The sequence below is a fragment of the Schistocerca piceifrons genome, chromosome 7 (assembly GCF_021461385.2).
Source record: "Schistocerca piceifrons isolate TAMUIC-IGC-003096 chromosome 7, iqSchPice1.1, whole genome shotgun sequence".
Lineage (NCBI taxonomy): Eukaryota > Metazoa > Arthropoda > Insecta > Orthoptera > Acrididae > Schistocerca > Schistocerca piceifrons.
The window spans coordinates 467,355,884-467,378,800 of record NC_060144.1 but is presented as its reverse complement, the minus strand read 5'-3'; the positions used below and the strand labels follow the sequence as shown (position 1 = coordinate 467,378,800).

General features: G+C 37.0%; 1 protein-coding gene across 2 annotated transcripts in view; it reads right to left on the bottom strand.

Annotated features, from left to right (window-relative positions):
• The window catches only part of LOC124805047 (formin-like protein 20), a 241,223-nt gene that overhangs the window by 77,672 nt on the left and 140,634 nt on the right, over nucleotides 1–22,917 (bottom strand). For both annotated transcript variants that reach the window (XM_047265467.1, XM_047265468.1), the window contains exons 9-11: nucleotides 18,160–18,411; nucleotides 15,879–15,990; nucleotides 15,351–15,511 (exon numbers count right to left, since the gene is read on the bottom strand). In XM_047265467.1, the coding sequence (XP_047121423.1) occupies nucleotides 15,351–15,511; nucleotides 15,879–15,990; nucleotides 18,160–18,411 (525 nt within the window). The remainder of the gene's footprint in view (nucleotides 1–15,350; nucleotides 15,512–15,878; nucleotides 15,991–18,159; nucleotides 18,412–22,917) is intronic.

The following is a 22,917-nucleotide window of genomic DNA, read 5'->3' as shown; positions in this document are numbered from 1 at the left end:
AGGAGAGCATAAGGTAACAATTGACAGGAATGGGGGAAAGAAATACAGTAGAAGAAGAATGGCTAGCTTTGGGGAATGAAATAGTGAAGGCAGCAGAGGATCAAGTAGGTAAAAAGACGAGGGCTAGTAGAAATCCTTGGGTAACAGAAGAGATACTGAATTTAATTGATGAAAGGAGAAAATACAAAAATGCAGTAAATGAAGCAGGAGAAAAGGAATACAAACGTCTCAAAAATGAGATCGACAGGAAGTGCAAAACGGCTAAGCAGGGATGGCTAGAGGACAAATATAAGGATGTAGAGGCTTATGTCACTAGGGGTAAAATAGGTACTGCCTACAGGAAAATTAAAGAGACACTAACCAAAACGGCATTGCTGTTGTGGTACTGCGAACAGCTGAAAGCAAGGGGAAACTACAGCCGTAATTTTTCCCGAGGGCATGCAGCTTTACTGTACACTTGAGAAAAGAGAACCACTTGCATGAATATCTAGAGTTCAGATGGAAACCCAGTTCTAAGCAAAGATGGGAAAGCACAAAGGTGGAAGGAGTATATGGAGGGTCTCTACAGGGGCGATGTTCTTGAGGACAATATTATGGAAATGGAAGAGGATGTAGATGAAGATGAAATGAGAGATATGATACTGCGTGAAGAGTTTGACAGAGCACTGAAAGACCGAAGTCGAAACAAGGCCCGGGAGTAGACAACATTCCATTAGAACGACTGACAGCATTGGGAGAGCCAGTCCTAACAAATCTCTACCATCTGGAGAGCAAGATGTATGAGACAGGCAAAATACCCTCAGACTTCAAGAAGAATATAATAATCCCAATCCCAAAGAAAGCAGGTGTTGACAGATGTGAAAATTACCAAACTATCAGTTTAATAAGTCACAGCTGCAAAATACTAACGCGAATTCTTTACAGACGAATGGAAAAACTGGTAGAAGCTGACCTAGGGGAAGATCTGTTTGGATTCCGTAGAAATGTTGGAACACGTGAGGCAATACTGACCCTACGACTCATCTTAGAAGAAAGATTAAGGAAAGGCAAACCTACGTTTCTAAAATTTGTAGACTTAGAGAAAGCTTTTGACAATATTGACTGGAATATTCTCTTTCAAATTCTGAAGGTGGCAGGGGTAAAATACAGGGAGCGAAAGGCTATTTACAATTTGTAGAGAAAGCAGATAGCAGTTATAAGAGTCGAGGGACATGAAAGGGAAGCAACGGTTGGGAAGGGATTAAGACAGGGTTGTAGCCTCTCCCCAATGCTATTCAATCTGTATATTGAGCAAGCAGTAAAGGAAACAAAAGAAAAGTTTGGAGTAGGTATTAAAATCCATGAAGAAGAAATAAAAACGTTGAGGTTTGCCGATGACATTGTAATTCTGTCAGAGACAACAAAGGACTTGGAAGAGCAGTTGTACGGAATGGACAGTGCCTTGAAACAACAACAACAAAAGCAAAACCAGAATAATGGATTGTAGATGAATTAAGTCGGGTGATGCTGAGGGAATTAGATTAAGAAATGTGACACTTAAAGTAGTAAAGGAGTTTTGCTATTTGGGGAGCAAAATAACTGATGATGGTCGAAGTAGAGAGGATATTAAATGTAGACTGGCAATGGCAAGGAAAGTGTTTCTGAAGAAGAGAAATTTGTTAACATCGAGTATTGATTTATGTGTCAGGAAGTCGTTTCTGAAAGTATTTGTATGGAGTGTAGCCATGTCTGGAAGTGAAACATGGACAATAAATAGTTTAGACAAGAAGAGAATAGAAACTTTCGAAATGTGGTGCTACAGAAGAATGCTGAAGATTAGATGGGTAGATCACATAAGTAATGAGGAAGTATTGAATAGAATTGTGGAGAAGAGGAGTTTGTGGCACAACTTGACTAGAAGAAGGGATCGGTTGGTAGGACAACTTCTGAGGCATCAAGGGATCACCAGTTTAGTACTAGAGGGCAGCGTGGAGGGTGAAAATCGTGGAGGGAGACCAAGAGATGAATACACTAAGCAAATTCAGAAGGATGTAGGCTGCAGTAGGTACTGGGAGATGAAGAAGCTTGCACAGGATAGAGTAGCATGGAGAGCTGCATCAAACCAGTCTCAGGACTGAAGACCACAACAACAACATCGAAATAGATGACAGAGGGATAAAAAAACAATTAAAATCGCTCGAAAGTGGAAAGGCTGCTGGGCCTGATGGGATACCAGTTTGATTTTACACAGAGTACGCAAAGGAACTTGCCCCCCTTCTTGCAGCGGTGTACCGTAGGTCTCTAGAAGAGTGTAACATTCCAAAAGATTGGGAAAAGTTACAGGTCATCCTGTTTTCAAGAAGGGATGTTGAACAGATGTGCAGAACTATAGACCTAAATCTCTATCGTTGATCAGTTGTAGAATTTTGGAACACATATTATGATTGAGTATAATGACTTTTCTGGAGACTAGAAATCTACTCTGTAGGAGTCAGCATGGGTTTCAAAAAAGATGATCGCGTGAAACCCAGCTCACACTATTCGTCCACGAGACTCAGAGGGCCATAGACACCGGTTCACAGGTAGATGCTATGTTTCTTGACTTCCGCAAGCTGTTTGATACAGTACCCCACAGTTGTTTAATGAATGAAGTAAGAGCATATGGACTATATGACCAATTGTGTGATTGGATTGAAGAGTTCCTAGATAACAGAATGCAGCATGTCGCTCGCAATGGAGAGAAGTCTTCCGAAGTAAGAGTGATCGGAAGTTCACCGACACTTTTTGTGGATGATGCTATAGTATATCGAGAGGTTGTAACAATGGAAAATTGTACTGAAATGCAGGGGGATCTGCAACGAATTGACGCATGGTGCAGGGATTGGCAACTGAATCTCAATGTAGAGAAGTGTAATGTGTTGTGAATACATAGAAAGAAAGATCCTTTATCATTTAACTACAACGTAGCAGGTCAGCAACTGGAAGCAGTTAATTCCATAAATTATATGGGCATAGGCATTAGGAGTGATTTAAAATGGAATGACCATATAAAATTAATTGTCGGTAAAGCAGATGCCAGACTGAGATTCATTGGAAGAATCCTAATGAAACGCAATCCAAAAACAATGGAAGTAGGTTACAGTACGCTTGTTCGCCCACTGCTTGAATACTGCTCACCGGTGTGGGATCCGTACCAGATAGGGTTGATAGAAGAGAGAGAGAAGATCCAACAGAAAGCAGCACGCTTCATTACAGGATCATTTAGTAATCACAAAAGCATTACGGAGATGATAGATAAACTCTAATGGAAGAATCTGGAGGAGAGATGCTCAGTAGCTCGGTAAGGGCTTTTGTTGAAGTTTCGAGAACATACCTTCACTGAGGTTTTGGTAAGTCCACAGTTTTGTTTAATGTATTTTGTCTACTTCCTTTTGATTGATTGAAGTACTTTAAAATAAAGCCAAACGTGCCTGGTGTAAATAAAACTTTTGTTACAGTCGCGAAAGATGGAATATTTCTCAATATTACATACGACACCTATGTGGTACTTAAATTAAATGAGATATTGTTATACAGTAAATTTTATATGAAATTTTGGTATCTTGTCCACATTTCATTCTCAATGTTGTAGCCACTAAAATCGACCATACGGAAAGTATACCCTATGGACTTTTACCTCTGCAAACTCTTCAAAATTTTGTGCAATGGTTTACTATATTTAATGCTGCATAATAACTGCATTGAACATCGAAACAAAATTAAGTCATTTATGGGGGGAAGGTATCAGTCAAGAAGATATGTAAAAATCTAATTTTTGAGCCAGATAGTTTTTGTGGAATTGAATGATACAGAGTGTCAAAGCAATGGAAACACCATGTGTCTGCACAGGCAAGCAGTGCAGTGACAAAATCACGCATAGCGTGGAATGCAGGGAACACGTCTTTGTAGCAGCGAAAGGGTTAATGCGGCCCTGGTGGCTTTACTTCATGAAATGGCGCTGCTTCTCTTGGCACGTGCGTCGTGTGCAACTGGCAACGCAGCAATCTCCCGCGTCTGGGCGGGCATGCGCGAGCCGCCAAGATAAAAGAATTGAACTATAGTACTGAAAGGTGTTTTAGTACGGTCAGAAACATTTTAATTCGTGAAACATGTGTGTCCCATTCTAATTCCTTGGCTTCATTTTTAAAAAAGGTTTCTTTAAACATTTACTGTTTACAAATGTAGCTAGTCATATATTCCATTAAACTGCAAATGCTTCACTGTGTATTTAAGTTCACTTTTAACAAAATTACTATTATATGTTCAAATCAAAGAATTTTTTACACTGGTAAAAAGTAGGTATGTTTGGAACTTCTCAGTGCTGTAATTTGTGTGGCAGATTTCTATGTAACATTATCATCTGTCCAGAATGACTTAACACTTTGGAGGCTGGCCACTTAGAAGAATACTGGGTCTAGGAAACTGGCCAATTATTCTGTGGTTTAAAGTTTTATTGGCATGTATGTAGTAGATGTATCTTCGAGAGTGGTCATAGTGCAACAGGGCCAAGCTTCAAGATTTATTTTTCATGTTTACTTCAATTCTTTGACAGATTCTACATTTTAAAATAAAGATGACAGAAAATTAAATTATCCTCTCAAGCAAAAAGTGTGAGGTAAGTTCTTGAGCAATTTCTTCTGCTTGAGTTCACAAAATTGTTTCCTCACTCAAAAAACATAATGTACTTGTAGCAGTTAACAGCAAACTACAAAACCTAATGAGTACACACACAAATTATATCAGTGCAATCATATGGGATCAACAGTTAACAGCAATAACTGTTACGTTTGATAATGTTTCCTTTGAGATAATACTAGAAACTGATAACACAACAAAAGGAAGAACCAGTCAAGGGGCAGGTCGTGACGCGTCCATACACTGTACCCCCATGAATCCTGTTTTTGAGTGACGGCTGGCTTGCGCGTCGAGAACATTGCAACTTGACCAATAATCATGTGCGGTCTTTTTAATACCAAGTTGTGGCCCAAACTACGCTTGAGCTTGGTCTCCGAAGTGTTGAGATCAATGCCATTTGTAGACAAGTTTGTGAATGTTCATGTATCTCTTACTACTACAGTAGGAAGTGCCCCACTAAGATACATCGAACAACGGAAAATTCAGGATGGAATGAAACAATATTATAAAAAGGAAAGTTGCTACTCACCATATAGCAGAGATGCTGAGTCACAGATAGGCACAACAAAAAGACTGTCACAAATAAAGCTTTTGGCCAGTAAGGCCCACGTCAAAAATAGACCACACACACACCAGGAGCCACGAGCCACCCCATTGCCTGAGACTGGAGTCGTGTGTGTGTGTGTGTGTGTGTGTGTGTGTGTGTATTTTTGATGAAGACCTTAGGGGCTGAAAGCTTTATTTGTGATGGTCTTTTTGTTGCGCCCATCTGTGACTCAGCATCTCCGCTATATGGTGAGTAGCAACATTCCTTTTCATAATATTGTTACAACCATGATACACGCTACATTTGACAATGCTTAACTAGTATGGGCAGCGTCAGCACTTATCAGAGCTGTACGGTGTTCGAGTAGTAGCCTGGGAACACTGCACAAGGTACTGTGAACACAGCAAATTATGATAATATCTAAACAAACGAATTCTTGGTTTGTGGAGGTACCCACACAAGAAGCAGTGCAGAAGCTGCAGTGTAGTTACTACAACATAGGGCTGCTTTCACAAGATATCCTGTCTTTCGTCAGCCAGAACATGCGTCAGTGACTAGACAGAAATATGATGTGTTAGAGAGATGTATAAAAGAGAAGCAGGGCTATATTTTCACAAGTGAGGTTCACGCAGAAAGCAGAAGGGACTCGCGGACTGATCAGGTCATTTCATAGCTTGGTTGGACAGCAGAATATCACTTTGAGAGGGAGGGGAAAGATTTTCACAGTTCACTTTCTTGCTCACATCAACTGCATCCATGGGAAAAAGCCCCTCAGCCTAGTTGGGCTAGAGGACCAAGACCATTTAACTGCATGTGTAGACACAAGATCATGTTACAAGTTACCATGTTCCATTTTTCTTTATGTGCCTTTCCATTTCTTCATTGTTTCCACCATACATTTAGTTATTACCTTTGCTCACTTCAATGCTAAAATTGTGTGAAAGTTATCACCTACATATGACATCAGAATACAAATCTTCCACAGAAATATACTACTTCCAAAAACACAGACTTGAAGAGAAACAAATGAGTGAGTATTTTTTAATTAAGTAGGAAGATTTATTTAAATGGTGGGTAAACATTTAACTCCTTTATATGTGCTAAAAAGAAAAAAAGTGTTCATTGTATAAAAAGGAAAAGTCAGAAGGTGGCATGTATGTTGACAGCCAGTATTACTCTGCAATGTAGTCAATACAAGAAGGAAGAATAGGGTATATATGGCCTGCTGATGATGAAATCACTAAGAATGGAACATAAGCTCAGACTGGAGGAAGGATGGAGAAGAATATCACTGACGTTCTTTTCAAAGGAACCACCAGCATTTGCTTAGAGAAATCATAGAAAAACTAAATCTGGATGGCTGTGGATTTGAACCACTTTCTTCCCAAATGCGAGTCCAGGGTGCTAACCACTACGCTACCTTCCAATGCAGCCAACATAAACGAAGAGAGATATAGTACTCTTAACTTTCAGAAATTTATGTTCCTTCTGCAAAGTGGAGAGAAGGAACTGCTTGCATAAAATGGATACATGAGACAAATAAACCAGAACTTAGGCGAAGAGGGGCCTACCCTGCATGAGAAGGAAGGGAGACTATCTAATCTTCTCTTTTGTTTCCTGTAATTACAAAGTTAGGAAGCCTTTTTCATCTGTTAAATGAACTGCAAAGAAAGTGAGGATCTGTTCAACACAGGATGCCAATAAACATGTATGACAATAGTAGCATTTCCTGCTTTAGAAATTTCACTTATAATACCACACTTTTGTTACTATGTGGTTCAGTTTGCATGCATATGTAGATCTAGAAAATAGCAGGATGATTTCTCTGAGAATTCACATACTCTTCTGAAATGCTGCAAGACAAACACAAATTGGGAGAGTGGTGCATTATTTTTAATTTACAAGATAGTGTATAGGTCTTCAATATGACCGTAGCCTTGCCTTATCCTGACACGTGGTTTTACGAGCTCAGAGAGCAGGAACAGAATACGAAATACAGTTATTTGTCAATGTAGTTTAGTGGCACATGATGTCTGCATGTCACAAATTTTTCCTGGTGAGACATTCACAGCTGTTCTATGTAATGTTCATAATGAAAACATTTGTAGAATGAAATCTTTACATTACCAGGTTTTAGAGAACCAGACCAGTCTTCAGGTGCATCTATAAGTTACAGCTTAAAGGTGCTTTTCTCGTGGGCATATGTGGGTACTCAATCTGATAAGCTATGTACGGTAGATGTATTGCTTGTGAGTTAGCTTTGACATGGACACTTTGTCCAGCTATTTGCAGGAACACCTAAAGATGGGGCTGAGTCACTGAAAACTTGTAGGAGACCTGTCAGTTGACTTCAAACAACAAATAACTGTACAACAGTAGCAGATGTTTTCATCATGAACATGTGAAAATGTCTCTTTCCCAATATGTAGATGTTCAGAAGAAGTCACTCAACAGGATGGACAAATCACAAATAAGTGTGACTGATGCATCACCCCTCACTTGGTTGAACCACCCATGACAAGTCTACTTGCATAATTAATTTCTGAGGAATTTATAACATTTTTATTATGTCTTTCCTAGGGAAAAAAAGTTTCTGAAGGATAAAGCTGTAGAACAACTATACACACAGTAAAATAAATCAGTGGGAATACTAAAAACTGCCACTTGGTCAGTACAAAGGACAAAGATTGGAGGTCTCAAGTATTTTCACATATATGATACTCACAATATAACATAACATTATTTGTTAGCCACGAAAATTGAGCAGATGCATTTGGAAGGATACAAACTAGTATTACAATATATCATCCACAATAAATTATCTCGTCAAAGGTATCTGGACACCTATTAGATGACAATAATAAGTGCGTCCACCCTTCATACTTCCAACACCTTGAACTCTGCAATGAACACTTTCAATGTGGTGTCTGAATGTCTGTGGAGGAATGGCAGCACATTCTTCCTAAAGAGCTGAAACCAAAGCAATGTTGGAAACAGGTGTGGAGCAAAGTCAACACTCTAACTCATTCCAAAGGTATGTTGGGACTTTTGACAAACCAGTCCATCTCAGCAGTGTTATTGTCCACAAATCATTGCCTCACAGATGCTGTTTTCTGACAGTGTGCACTGCCATGCTCATACAAACAATCATCATCTCCTCTATCGTACACAATGCCGTAAAATGTGTTCCTATTCTTCCACATTTAGCATTTTCCTAAGCACAACAAAGGAACAACATTTTAACCATGAAAGAGACCCCAAACCTAATACCACCTCCCCCTTACTTCAATGTTAGCTCGACACTTGATGGCAGGTAGCATTTACCAGGCATTTGCCTAACCCACACCTGTCCATTTGATTGCCACAGTGTGTAGCATGATTCATCACTCCAAATAACCCATTTCCAGTCATCTACTGTCTAGTGGCATCACTCTTTGCAACATCCGAAGCATTTCTCAGCATTGGCTACAGAAATGTGTGGCTTATGAGGAATTGTTCAATCACTGGATCCCATTCTTTTTGTCTCCCTCAGGACAGTCATTGTGCTAGCTGGACAGCTTGTAGCACTTTGAAACTCATGAGTTATTCCTTTCACTGATTTCATGTGATTTTTTTTACAACCACTCTCCATGATGCGCAATGGTTCCTGTCGGTACACGAGGTCTGCCTGGCCTCAGTTTAGCTGTGGTTGTTCCCGCACATTTCCACTTCTAAATCACATCACCAAGAGTCAACTTGGGCAGCTTTAGTGGGTTTGTTACTCAGGTGACAGATTAGTCCACATTCAAAATCACTGAGCTTTCTTTGCCGACACACACTATTGTTACTGCTTCTCTACTGACACCACAATACTCCCTGCCTCTTCCTCATTGATGGCTCTGCTTCTCATGACATCTAGCGGTAAGGCTGTATGGATACATTTGATCAGATAGTGTACAAGGAGAGTGTGGGAATATTTACAAAATGTGGAATAAAGACCCAGACCATAGTAAACTGCACTGAATAGCTTTTTGGGAATTGTGCTTCATAGACAGACTTCAAATCACACAAGACACTTAGTTAATATAATAGAAGGAAACATTCCACGTGGGAAAAATTATATATAAAATCAAAGATGAGGTGACTTACCGAACGAAAGCGCTGGCAGGTCGATAGACACACAAACAAACACAAACATACACACAAAATTCAAGCTTTCGCAACAAACTGTTGCCTCATCAGGAAAGAGGGAAGGAGAGGGGAAGACGAAAGGAAGTGGGTTTTAAGGGAGAGGGTAAGGAGTCATTCCAATCCCGGGAGCGGAAAGACTTACCTTAAGGGGAAAAAAAGACAGGTATACACTCGCACACACGCACATATCCATCCACACATACAGACACAAGCAGACATATTCAGCGCTTTCGTTCGGTAAGTCACCTCATCTTTGATTTTATATATAAGACACTTAGTTGATTGCATGTTTCATGGCTCATACTTGCGACCTCTTGCTGTGATGTGGAACAAGTCAGTTTTGCAAATATTCTCAGTGTAAAATATGGTAACATGCTAATGTGGCGATTTTGATACTGATTTCATATTGGATAGCACTTATCAATGGTATCTAGAGTTACTAGTGTCCACCTCTGACTTGTTCCCAACAGCAACATTCACAAGACCAGAAGCAACTGATAATTTATTTACAAATCCAATTGTACTTCATTAAACAAATGTGAGCCCTATAATAACTGGTTTGTATAAGTACAATGGTCAAATATGCATAATAAAACTTCTTCATCAATACACGGTATTGGTTGGAAATGCTTACCAACGTATTATACTTGACCTACAATCTCTTTTATGTCTCGCCCTTCACTCTGTTGTCAGTTGCCTCAGAAACAAGTGGAACCCCTTCTCAATTTGGGGATCTGAGTTACATGCTCCTCCTTCCCCAAACTTTCCTCTTTCTTCCTTGAATAAGGAACTAATAGCTCCAAAAGCTAGTACAATTTTTGTACTTTTATACATAGCTATCAGTACTACTGGAATTTTGCCTTCTCAATGTAAGTAATAGTCATCCATTTTGTCTTCTTGGTCACTTTGTATTCTTGTGATTCAATAGTTTCTGCAAGTAGATTTTCCTTTTGACACAATGTATAACATGACTTATTCCACATCCCAGAAGGTTCTTCTTCATGACTGGGGTTATTGAAGAGATGATGAGATAGGATTTCCTGTTCTTACTAACCCACGTTTCTTTCTCAAAACTTTATTGAAGGGTAGGGATATGTGGTGTGTGATATGGGATTTGAAGAATATCATTTTGGTGCAAACTGGGAAGGTCATCAGAGAAAGACTGGGGTAAGTAAGAAAGGGAAATTAGGGTTTAATGTCCTGTTGATTATGAGGGAATTACAGATGGAGACTGGGAAGACTAATTACAATATATACACAAAAGTCAAGGCATATTAATAGGACAAACAGCGTGAGATGTGAAACACTGATTTGAACATGTTTTTTAGCAAACGGTTTTTCAAAGCTCTTAATCTTACAAACAATTATGGTACCATTTTAGCACAATTTTCACCAAAGTGGAAAGAATACAATGAAGTTTGTAAATTAATTTAAACCTTCGGGAGAGACAATACTAACAACACCATCATAAGAGGGCAGTCTGAAAAGTTCTGACCTAACAAAGAAATTACAAGTTTTTTCTTCAAATTAATTTCTATTTTTCAATATAATCTCATCATAAGTCTATACTTGTGTGTGTGTGTGTGTGTGTGTGTGTGTGTGTGTGTGTGTGTGTGTGTATTTTCTATCTCCAACAAAGGCCTTGTTGGCCAAAAGCTCATTTTCTGACAGTCTTTTTTGTTGTGCCTATCTGCAACTCAGTCTCTCTGCTATACAGTGAATAGCAACTATGTTTTTCATAATACTGTTAAATTCCATACTGGATTTTCCATTGCCACATAATAGTTAGTGTCTTTCTCTGCAAAACAGTTGTTTGCAATGGAGATGGCCTCTTCAGTCAACAAAAATTTCTTTCCTCTGAGCTCAAATTTTAGCCGAGGGAACAAAAAATGTTGCCTGGGACTAGATCTGGTAAGTAAGGAGGGTGATCAAGCTGTTGAACCCACAATTCATGGAATTTTCACCATGCCAACTGCTGAAATGTCAGACAGCACAGAGTCGGCAATCTTGGCACCTAGCATGTGGTCAGCTTACTCATCCCTAAATTTTCAGTCAACACATGATAAATGTGTTCTTTAAACAATGGAAAGTCATGGTTGGAATATCAAAAATATTGAAAAGGGCAGATTGCTACTCACTGTAAAGATAACACACTGAGTTGCAGACAGGCACAATGAAAAGACTGTTACACATTTAGCCAGCTTTCAGTCAAAGCCTTTTTCAGAAAAGGAAACACACACATTCACACAAGCAACCACACCTCATGGATACATGACTGCTATTTTCGGCCGCTCAAACCAGTAGTCTGGCTCGAGTGGCTAGAGATAGCGGTCATGTGTGTTTGAGGAGTGCTTGCTTCTGTGAATGTGTATGTTTTCTTTTGTGAAGAAGGCCTTGGACAAAAGCAAAATGTGTAAAACTTTTTTTTGTTGTGCCTCTCCTCTCTCTCAGTTTAACTCGACAGTTCTCTACAACCATCTGGCAAACTTGAGCAATGTTCTCATGAGTGATTGCAGTTTTTGGCGAATGCGAATGTTCATTGTCACCCAAGCTAGTATGAACACATTTACATTCAGCTGCCCAAAATTTCACTATAGTAAATAACGGTGCAGAGTCCCTGCAAAGTGTCAAACTTGTGTTTAGTTTACATTGTTGTGCTGACTTTCAAAAACAAAATTCCAATTACAACTTGATATTTGGTTTTGTCCATTTTCATGAAAGCACGAACACCAACTCACTAAAACAACTGTCAAACAACAAATGCATATCGAAAATGTCTGAAATTTTGGTGAGTATGTTACTAGATATACACATATAAATTCCCCAACTTTTGCTGACAAGTAGTGATATTTTCTTGTTGAGGTCGGAAACTTTTCAGACTATCTTTCCACAAATGGAAACTAGCTCACAGGATAGCAGTTTTAGACAATACATAAATAATTCCTGATAACCAGAGAAATGTATGTGGTTGCACCAAAGAACTTTCCACTTTTTATCTTAATAAAGCACAAATTGATAAACGTTCCTGTTGGATGCTTCTTACATCTGACAAGGGAACATTTCAAAGTGTCAAAAAATGGTATTCTGATACTTGACAGGTGTGTAGAGGGGGCTAAATAATGTAATACTGTATATATTTTATTTTTGATTTTTCTTGGGTGCCCAGTTTCACTTTCAAGGGCTGAAACACACCTCAAAAGCTAATTTAGCATTTTAGGTTTAGAGAGAATATTTTTAAAATGATGATATATAAAAAAATCTTTTTCTTATGAAAGGTGATATGTAGCCAGTGTTCTTGAAAACTGTATGATCAACTTTTGTAACAACATGAAATTTTGCTAAACACTTCACTCCACTACCATTAATAATTAATTTTGAAAAATGAAAACTTTTGTCAAAACATAAATGAAAGAAGCTTTTAACTCACAAACATCCTTGAGTACCAAAGCTGATTTCTGAAATACCATTTCTGGAAAATAAGCTGCACAATGTGCTGGCAGTATGTTTTCAATATAACTAATTAAAATATGTGAAAATCCCTTACTATTATAATTATTTATTTTACCTATATTTGTTTTATGTTTAAATTGTTATTTTATGTTTAACATAAATGTTTTTCTTTTTTCAGTTAACTGTTTTGTGATCAAAAAGCATAAGTAACTCATTTTTTATTATGATAGAAAATAATTACAATAATGATAATCTGTAAGGAAATGTAGCAAACAAAACTTTTTTCACACCATGCACATAAAATAAATGAAATTTCTTCACGTAATGTACACAATGGAGAAGACAACAGAAAACAAAATTCAGCAGGATTTCAAACCGTCACAGGTGATCCTCTAAATACCCTGATTTGTATTAATCAAACAATGGAAAATCCAGGATGGAATGTAACAATACGAGAGAAGGAAAGTTGCTATTCACCATATAGCCGAGATGCTGAGCCGCGATAGGCACAATAAAAAGATTCACACAATCATAGCTTTTGGCCATTAAGGCCTTTGTCAGCAGTAGACACACACACACACACACACACACACACACACACACATACTCGCGCGCGCGCTAGTGCAACTTGCACACACATCTGCAGTCTCAGAGAGCTGAAACTACACTGCGAGCAGCAGCACCAGCGCATGATAGGAGTGGCGATTGGGTGGGGGGAAGGAGGAGGCTGAGGCGGGGAGGGGAAGGGATAGAATTTGTATTAGGTATACTGCAGTCCACTGGTAAGCCTTTACGAAGAGAATACATTATGAACTAGTGACTGCAGCTTGATTGACATCATTATCATTCAACAAAACTAGATCTGAGAATCTTCTCACAATGTTCTTCCAGCATCGAAAGCTGTATACATTCTGCGACTGTATGTGTGCCACTGAGCCCTTTGGGATCACCAGATGTTTGTCATCCTCTGGTATAATGCTAAAAATGTCCCCCCACCCAAACACACACATACAGACAGACCACCCACCTTTCCATAGCTTTAAAAGAAACTAATAGTGAGTTTGGCCTGAGAATCTTTCCCAAGCACCAAATGTCCCAGTGACAGCATCAAAATCTGATATACAAACATCTGACTAGGTCAAAAGATATTTGAAAGATGTCTTCTTTCCCAGTGAGGGAGAAATATCTGTATTATTATTATTATTATTAGATTGTTGCAGAGATCAATGTGAAAGGACTATTGAGAGCACCATACCTGCAGACAACAAACTTTTTCAACTGGTGATCCCAAATGGCACGATGGCAAAGGTACAGCCGTGGAGGACAGCTTTCGATGTTGGAAGAACTTTGTGAGACTACCTTCAAATCTAGTTTTGTTGAATTATTAAAGCTGCAGTCATTTGTACATAATCAATTCTCTTCAGCAAGATCTATCAATGGACTGAAATATGTCTGATACATATCATGATATTTAGACGATCACCTGTGACAAATTGAAATTCTATTGAATTTTGTTTTATGCTGTTTTTTCCATCAGGTACATTATTAAAAAAAAATTTTCATTTTTTGTGCATGATGTAAAAAAAATTATGTTTTAAGCGTTTCCTGACAGATTATCATTATTGTAATTATTTTCTACATAATAATGAGTTACTTATTATTTTCAACTAAAAAATACACTTACATGAAACAGTAACCTAATAAAAAAAAACACAAACACATAATGAATTTGAAACATAAAAGAACAATTTAAAACATAAAACAAATATAAGTAAAATAAATAATTAGAATAGCAATGAAAGTTTAGATATTTTAATTGGGTATGTTGAAAATGCTCTCTCAGAGCATCGTGTACAGCTTATTTTCCAGAAATGGTGTTCCAGAAACTAGCTTCGTTACACAGGGATGTATGTGACTTGAAAGCTTCTTTAATTTATGTTTTCAAAATTAATTAATAGCAGTGGGGTATTTTGCAAAATTTCAAATTATTACAAAAGTTAATTATACAGTTCTCAAGAACTTTAACTACATCTCAACTTTTATATGAAAAACATTTTTTATATATCATTGTTTGAAAAATATTCCCTCTAAACATAAAATGCCAAATTACCCTTTGAGAGTGAAATTGGGCATGTATTGCAATGTTTTGCCCACTCTACACACTCTCAAAGTTTCTTCAAGCTCATTTATTGACACTTGAGGGGAAAAATGAGAATACACAGAAAGAATCATAATTAAATTTTAAATTACTATGGTAAAAATCAAGCAGACAGAAAAGTCTCAACTGAGGACATGAAAACCTAAAGACCCTGCAGCCACACTGTAACTGCACTCAAATAACTATACAAAGACATATGTAGTGCACAAATTTAGAAAGTAACACATACAACAAATAACAATTTTGAAGACAGTATAATAACTGGAATAAGCTGAAAAAATGAGAGTAAATGCTACATTATGGCATCAGTGACTATAACACAGAAAACATGGATCCACAACTAATACTCAATTATATAACTGATTATAATACCTTCTTTCTTCTGGGGGTAGAGTCCAGACGCTTCACAGGAACAACTTTCACAGGTGGCTGCTGTTGAGGTGTTGAAGTTTCTGGTTGTTGGGAATGTTGACTAGAACTGACAACATTTTGTTGCTTTGGAGAAGCAATCCGTTTAGGACCATTAGGTGGACCTGTTGCAGAAACACAGTTACATTTCATATTTTATGCCTGTTCACATCTGCAACCAGAAAATTTATATTTTCTCTTGCAAGAAAAACTTAGTTTCTGGACTTTTAGAAATTACAATTTTGCTTGCAATTAACAAATTAACAGTGTAATTATTATTTTTAATAATATCAAAACCATTAGGGATGACACAGCCAGTAATTGAGAATGCTTCAATACTAAAACTGTATCTGTCCCAAAACTTCATTTCAGCAAATTTGCCTTCACAGTAGTGCATCCAAGCTAGAGGTTATGTGCAAAATTAAATGAGAACAATCAGTTAATTAATATGGTATGACCCATTTTGCAAGGATCATGAAATTTTTCACTAACCTTGATAATGTACCCTTCGCTTCATATTCATATTCTGAAATCTAGACACTGGCTGCCTAAATCGTCCACCAGGACCCATGGTTTGACCAGGAGGTGGAACACGAAATGCACCCTATAAAAACAAATAGTATAAATTTTCTACAATCAGAAAATGGATACTAACTTACAGATTTGCCTCTAAAAATAATAAACTGGAATATGTAACAATAACTACTACTTATTACTCATATCAAAGAGTAGGTTCCTCACCTGTTCCAAACTGTGAAGCTATTACCACTGATGTGTAGCGCACATCCAACTTTTTTTTAATGGGACCAACGAGTCACTGTGATATGGACTATAAAAGATACTGAAATTGCTGTGGAGAGGCACTCCTTAGTGCCTGGTCAAAAGCTACCTACAGACCACAAAGATTGGTCAAAGCATAGTACAAAGTGTACATGTCTGCCTCTACTGTATTAACAGTTTTACTGTGGAATGTTCATCAAACCTTTCTCCAATGATTCATATGTGATAGGTTAGTGCGGGTAGGCAGCAAAAGGTCTGATGAAAGCAAGTTATGTTGCTATGGCAAACTGCCCCATTTTCAGAAATAACAGCAATCTTTTCACAGTGGAGTTTAATCTAATTAAACTGCTCATCAGTATAATCAGTTTATACAGAACAAAACATTACAATATTACAAATATCATCTGACAGAAAATATAAACTCAACTCTTGGAATCTCATTCCATCCTAGAAAATAATTCAATCAATTTAAAGTTTTCATGACTTTTATTAAGACATTAACATTTAGGTTTAATTTTTAAATATTTGGATCTCTTTAAATGATGTGAAGCATTATGAGTAAAAGATTTTGGTTCATAAAATGTGGCAGATTTTCAAAATCTTTTACCCCTGATTCCCTTTCTGTAGTTTGTGGGTCTCCTGATGCTGGGGCTTTTCCCTTTCATGTATCTTCATTTTTCTCCTTGTAAAATAACTATTTATGAGTTCTAAACACCAATTTCAATTTTTATGAGATCTAACTCAGCTTCAGATATTATTCTCCACATGGCTGATAAGAATATACGCATCTTCTGCCTTGAATAGTGTTAGAACTAGTTTTTACTTTCTACTTTGCATTACACTACTTCAATTTATGGTATAAGATTCTTTCCTTCTCGTACCATCCAGTAACCCTCCCCTGACCTGCAGTTTTGGGTGACTTTTCCATAACTCTTCCATTTCTTAAACCTCATCAGACCTCTTCCTTTCCCTTCAACCCTCCTGCCAGATGGAGCCACTGATTTGCATTTTCCACATCTTTTTTGTACATTTTATCCTCTCAACATTTGAGGAGAAATTTTTTTTCATCCTGTGACTTTATGTTTTTAAACAGTGATTATTTTCGTTGATATATCACTTACTTAAAGATACTTACATTACTGTTACCTACAAAACAGGCTGTTAAAATCCTTTTTTAATTCAAGAAGTACATAGTTAATACAATGTTTCAAGACAAATATACTAAAAGGTTAATGCTTCAGTACACAATCATAAATAGTAGTTAAGACACAAAATCTACTCACACCAAGTGGCAGTAGGAGAAATCACATAAAAGACGTGGAAATGGACAAGTTTTCGAGCCAGTGGGTCTTTCTTCTGGTGGAATGGTTGAAGGGAAAGGGAGAGGGATGAAGGGAAAGGACTGGTGGGGAAGAGTTATGGAAGTCATACAGAACCTCAGGTCAGGGGAGACATGCTGGATGGTAAAAGAAGGAAAGACTAATCTTTTAAGTGCTTTTTCCAGCTGCCACTTGGTAAGAAATTTTTTTATCTATCCATGTTATATTTTCAAACATTGATTGTTTTCACTGATATAACAGATAAGATGTATTCCTGCATATCTGAACTCATTCTATCATACCTCATGTCAGCTTCATCCATGTCAAATGGTCTCTTTCAGATCAATGTGCAGCATAGTTGTCTTACCTTCAGTGAGAAACCTGTACAAGTAAAAATGCTAACTCTACATTGCCACACACTGATTTGAAGATGACCATTTGTCCCAGCTGAAACTGACTATATTAAAATATAGAAGTGATGGTGTAAGGAAATAAACCTGTTTTACAAATGAAAACAAACAAGTTACTGCATTTCAAAGAAATGTGAAACAAGGTGTGTGTGTGTGTGTGTGTGTGTGTGTGTGTGTGTGTGTGTGTGTGTGTGTGTGTGTGTGTGTGTGTGTGTACAACATTTTAGAACAAGTATATCTACAGAAAACTTTAAATGTAGTTACCTGGATGTGCATATCAGGTGGTGGCATAAAATTGCCAGGAGGTGGAAACCGAGGTCCCTGTTCTTGGAAAGGAGGAAACTGCTGCTGTGGAGGTGGAAACATTAAAGTATCCCGTGGTGGGGGCAAGAAAAAATTGTCAGGGGGAGCCTGTGGGGGTGGTATTTGGTGATGAGCTGGTGGCTGCTGCATCATGCTGTGATTCAACCATGGTTCAGGCCCACTTGGTACAGGGGCATGAGTTGGAGGCTGCTCCTGCAACCAGTACAGCAAGAGATCCTGCACGTTTTTACTGCTGTTTGCGCTTCCATTTATTCTCATGACAAAAACAATGCAAACGGTTACTAAGACATATTCTTGGAAAACGAACTGATATGCACTGATCTGCATATTAGTTAACATTATGTGTGCAAACCAATATTTCTGATTTTGTGAGTGATTCTATAAACCAGGGTTTCCCAAACTGTGTTCTGCAGAATTCACTTTTTTTAAATTTTATTGTGATTTCTGTGTTATTAGTTATGATATAAATGGAAGTAATCACGGAACAAACCAATTTTTTCTCACAATCAAAAATTCTGTTTATCTTCAAAATAAACAAGGTGTTCCATCAAAATATCAGGATTATCAAAATGTTCTTTCAGAGGAAAAGTTTGGGAACCCCTGCTATAAACCAAGCACCACAAAGAGTGAAACAAAACAGCATAAGTAATTATTTGATTTACTCCTCGGAGATATTTTTACCATATTCTTTGAACATGCAATCAGTACATATAAACTCCTGCTTTCCTAAGAAATGCACTATTTTTGTCTTAAGAAATTGCTGAAAAAAAAATAAAAGGGGAAGAGATACCTCTTGGGAGGCATGATGATGACATAATTTATAAATATATCCTTTTGGAAAGTTTGCAGACATACTTTCCCACTGCCTTTGGTACAGCCATTTCTATACTGATTGACTGATGAGAACTTACAATAACATAGGTCACAGAAGGCAATGGAAAGAAAGAAACAGTTTATAAACACAAACATGAAAAACAAAGCAATAACACCTGCTTTGGCTTAGCAATTATGGCTCCACAAAGTCAAATCAATTTCACACAGTAGAAACGTTTACTGGACCCATTTATCATATGAAACTTTTAATTGTAATACTAATTTGTGTGTACAATTACAAATATAATTCTATTTGTTCTGAGAATATTCATCATTTAAATATTTCTAAGCTTTAATTTATTATTCCATTATTGACCTAAGATTACCTTGCGTATGAGGTTGTTTCTAATAACAAAAATTGAATGTGAAACAGAGAAATTAGTTACAAAACAAACCTGCACAATAAATCCAACAAGCCAAATTATGGACTTCAAAAATTGAGAGCTGGCTCTTAGAAAGATTCTTTTAAATATTACATTTGAGCTCAAAGTTTATCAATAAACTGCATGTAGCATTGTATTTGAAACATCAACTGTCACCTAATTTAAAAATACACCTATTACTTTACATGCACAAAATAAATATGAAAATTAAATACAGCCTAAATCATAACAGGGCAGTGGCAGTGACACTGCTGTGTGATGGTAAACATTGTAGCATATATATACATATTTATTGGTATAATTGGTAGAAAAGTGCTGTGGCAGTGGGAAAATAGTCCAAACAATAAATGAAATGACTTAAGTTTGAAATGAATATTAGACATTTTCTTTACTGAAATATAAATTTTAGTTTCTGATACCAAATAATATTTTATTGTAAAATCTGGAATTTATGTTTTCTACATGTCAAGTGAAACTGAAGAGCACAAAAAAGAGCTTATGAAATATTCACTATTCTTTCTTTGAATGCCCTACACACATACAAAATAAGTAGGAAGTAGTAATAGCATAATGTTTACAAACTATATTAGCACAATATATGACAAATATAGCCTTATAGGGTTCTGTTGCAACAAGATAACTTTTAGCACATCATTGTCACAATTCCACCTCTTTTCTGCAAAACAAACTGTGTCAGAAATGAAATTGTGGAATGTTGATCATTTGTAATTGTGCAGTGTTGTTTATTATGATAATCCAAACTTAGGTGTGGTGAGACTTCTCCATTACTATGAAGAATAAAAATTAAATCTGGTGTGCAAGTACACTATTGCCATACTGCCTATTCCTGTCAAAAATATAGGGAAGTTAAAAGTATAACAGACATACCAGCAGCAATGAGACATAATTTTAATTTGGTCTGCAAAACTGCTTCCTCAAACAAATCAATAATATACTTGCTTAACATTTAACAGTCCAAAGTTATTTAGTAAGAACTTCAACATCAGTAGTTGGAGGAGAATGGGAATGGAGGTGAAATGAAAGATAAAATATTATTATTCAGATTACACAAAATTTACTAATACGGAAGTCTACTGTCTCACTCTACCACACAGTGTTAAGAGATAGTGATTTTATTTAAGACGTTCACATGTTATCAAGCAAGGCTAGATGTTGTTGATGGAATTGGGACAAGCCATAACCTGCTTACCTCTTACTGAGAGGTAGTAAGAATTTAGGCATGCAATGACCTTGACATACAGAGTGCACACATGCACATGAGCGCGCGCGCACGCACACGCACACACACACACACACACACACAGACACACACAGACACACACACACACACACACACAAATAGGACATGGTAATGTGGGTCCTTTGAGTTATGATTACAGAGGCATCGTTACATTGTAACCCAACATTTTTAAGCAGCAGCACTGATAATAGGCCAAGACAAGGCAATAACAGAACAGGAGGTGTAATTGTATGAGCTAACTGGACTATTACAGACTACTGACACCCCACATATCTTCACTCATATCATGCATGTAGATAAGGTGACCATTTACAAGTACCACAGTGGTTTGGCTAAAACAGACACATCATATTAAAAGCATCTACTGATGCAGTCTACTTCCCATTCCAACAACAACAATCACTGTTCTTTCACATTGTTCTCATATCTACCAATGCTCTTCAAAATCCAATTGAAAATTTCCTAATTACTTGGCAACCAATTACATTTTGTGTAACTTTATTTATACCAAGATGTCTTTCAGGCTTCCACCCTTGCTAATGTCTTAGTCTGATCTGAAATGTCCTTCTGCTTCCCTTATCACAGGTAAATAGGAAGATTTCCATATAATCCTTAATATTGAGAAAATGAAGAACATCAAATACATATGGTTCTCTTCCTAATAACATAAATGACAAAGCTACTGGCAGAGATAAAATTATTTAGCACAGTCTTTACCATAGCTACAACATATTTCGATATTTACATACAAGTAACCATGCAGAAAATTTCAGTGCAAGTTCATGCTAAAGCAAGCAGATCCATCACAGCCAGCTAGAAGATATCCATAAACATGAAACTAGAATGCTCTGATTTTTTTTAACTACAGAAATGTTTTATTGCCTATACATTCATGTGGAAACTAGACAAACAGCAGAACAATGTTATATGTTGTAAACATAAATTCCAGATTTCACCCCAATTTTAGGGATGATATGCTGCCTCATCAAAGGGCCAGTGACGGGGTAATGTATATAATATTTAAAACTGCTGTCCTAGTGTGTAGTTCTTACACTGACAAAGTTTTTGAAAAACAAGCAGCGCACCATTAAATCACAAGCATTGTTTTATAAAGTACAGACTTGGTAATTTCACTTGAACTGTTTTGCACATAAAAACTTATTTGAAATAAATTTACTAGTATTCACAATATTTCCCTATTGTTTACGAATCACAAACCATAAAATTTAGAGCTTAGCGCATAACATTTAAACAGCATAGGAGGACATCCACCAAGCTGCACAGTACAGTCTTAAGAAATTTTTAGTGGGAGCAAATGCTGAAGAACCTTCATTTATAGCAAACTGTGAAACAAATTGAATAATCAGCTGCTATCTGCTGAAAATATAACAGTATTTTCCCTTGTACCACGTAGCCATAAAAAGCTATTAATTTTTATTTGTTGTTCTGGTTTTGCAACACACTGCATATTACTTTAAACCCTACACCACCATGGAGATAAATAAAGGGCTTCCAGCATTATACTCTCACTTACAGATAGCTGAAATCAGTCAAACAACATGAGTTACTGAAATAGTTTGCTCCTCTAAACATTCAATCTTTCTTTCCCCAGAGTCAATAATGACTCCAAAAACTCAAAGTAGTGCTCACTAAGAAGTAATGAATTTGTGATTTAATTGAAGGACAGACAGCAAGAAAAACAAGCAGTTCTTAAGTGCTACTGAATTTTGCCCTTTGGTCCTGTATAAAGTGTATAAAAACAAACTGGTTTGTATATATACAAAATCAGTGATTTCTGTTTTAAAAATATGGGTCAGTGCCCACAAAATATGAGATATAATCAAATATATCTCTATTGTTAACAAGAAAGTGATACTTTTTCATTTACACTCAAAGGTGTGTCTGCTAATACACTTACTGAAAACAAAAGTCAATGAGTGTGAAATAATTTTCAAGTTTTAAGCTTGCCTAAGGCTCAACAGAATAACAAAATTTCCAGAGGCGGTCAATATGCACTATTATTTAACAACATCGAAAAAGGATGCTACATGGACTTGACTCATCTAACAAGCAAAGTTGAAATGGAGCTCCAAACACAACTGAGATGCTTCTAATTTTTGGCAATCAGAGTGTAAACGAGGGACAGTATCACACACTTGAAAACACACAGACAAGTCAACT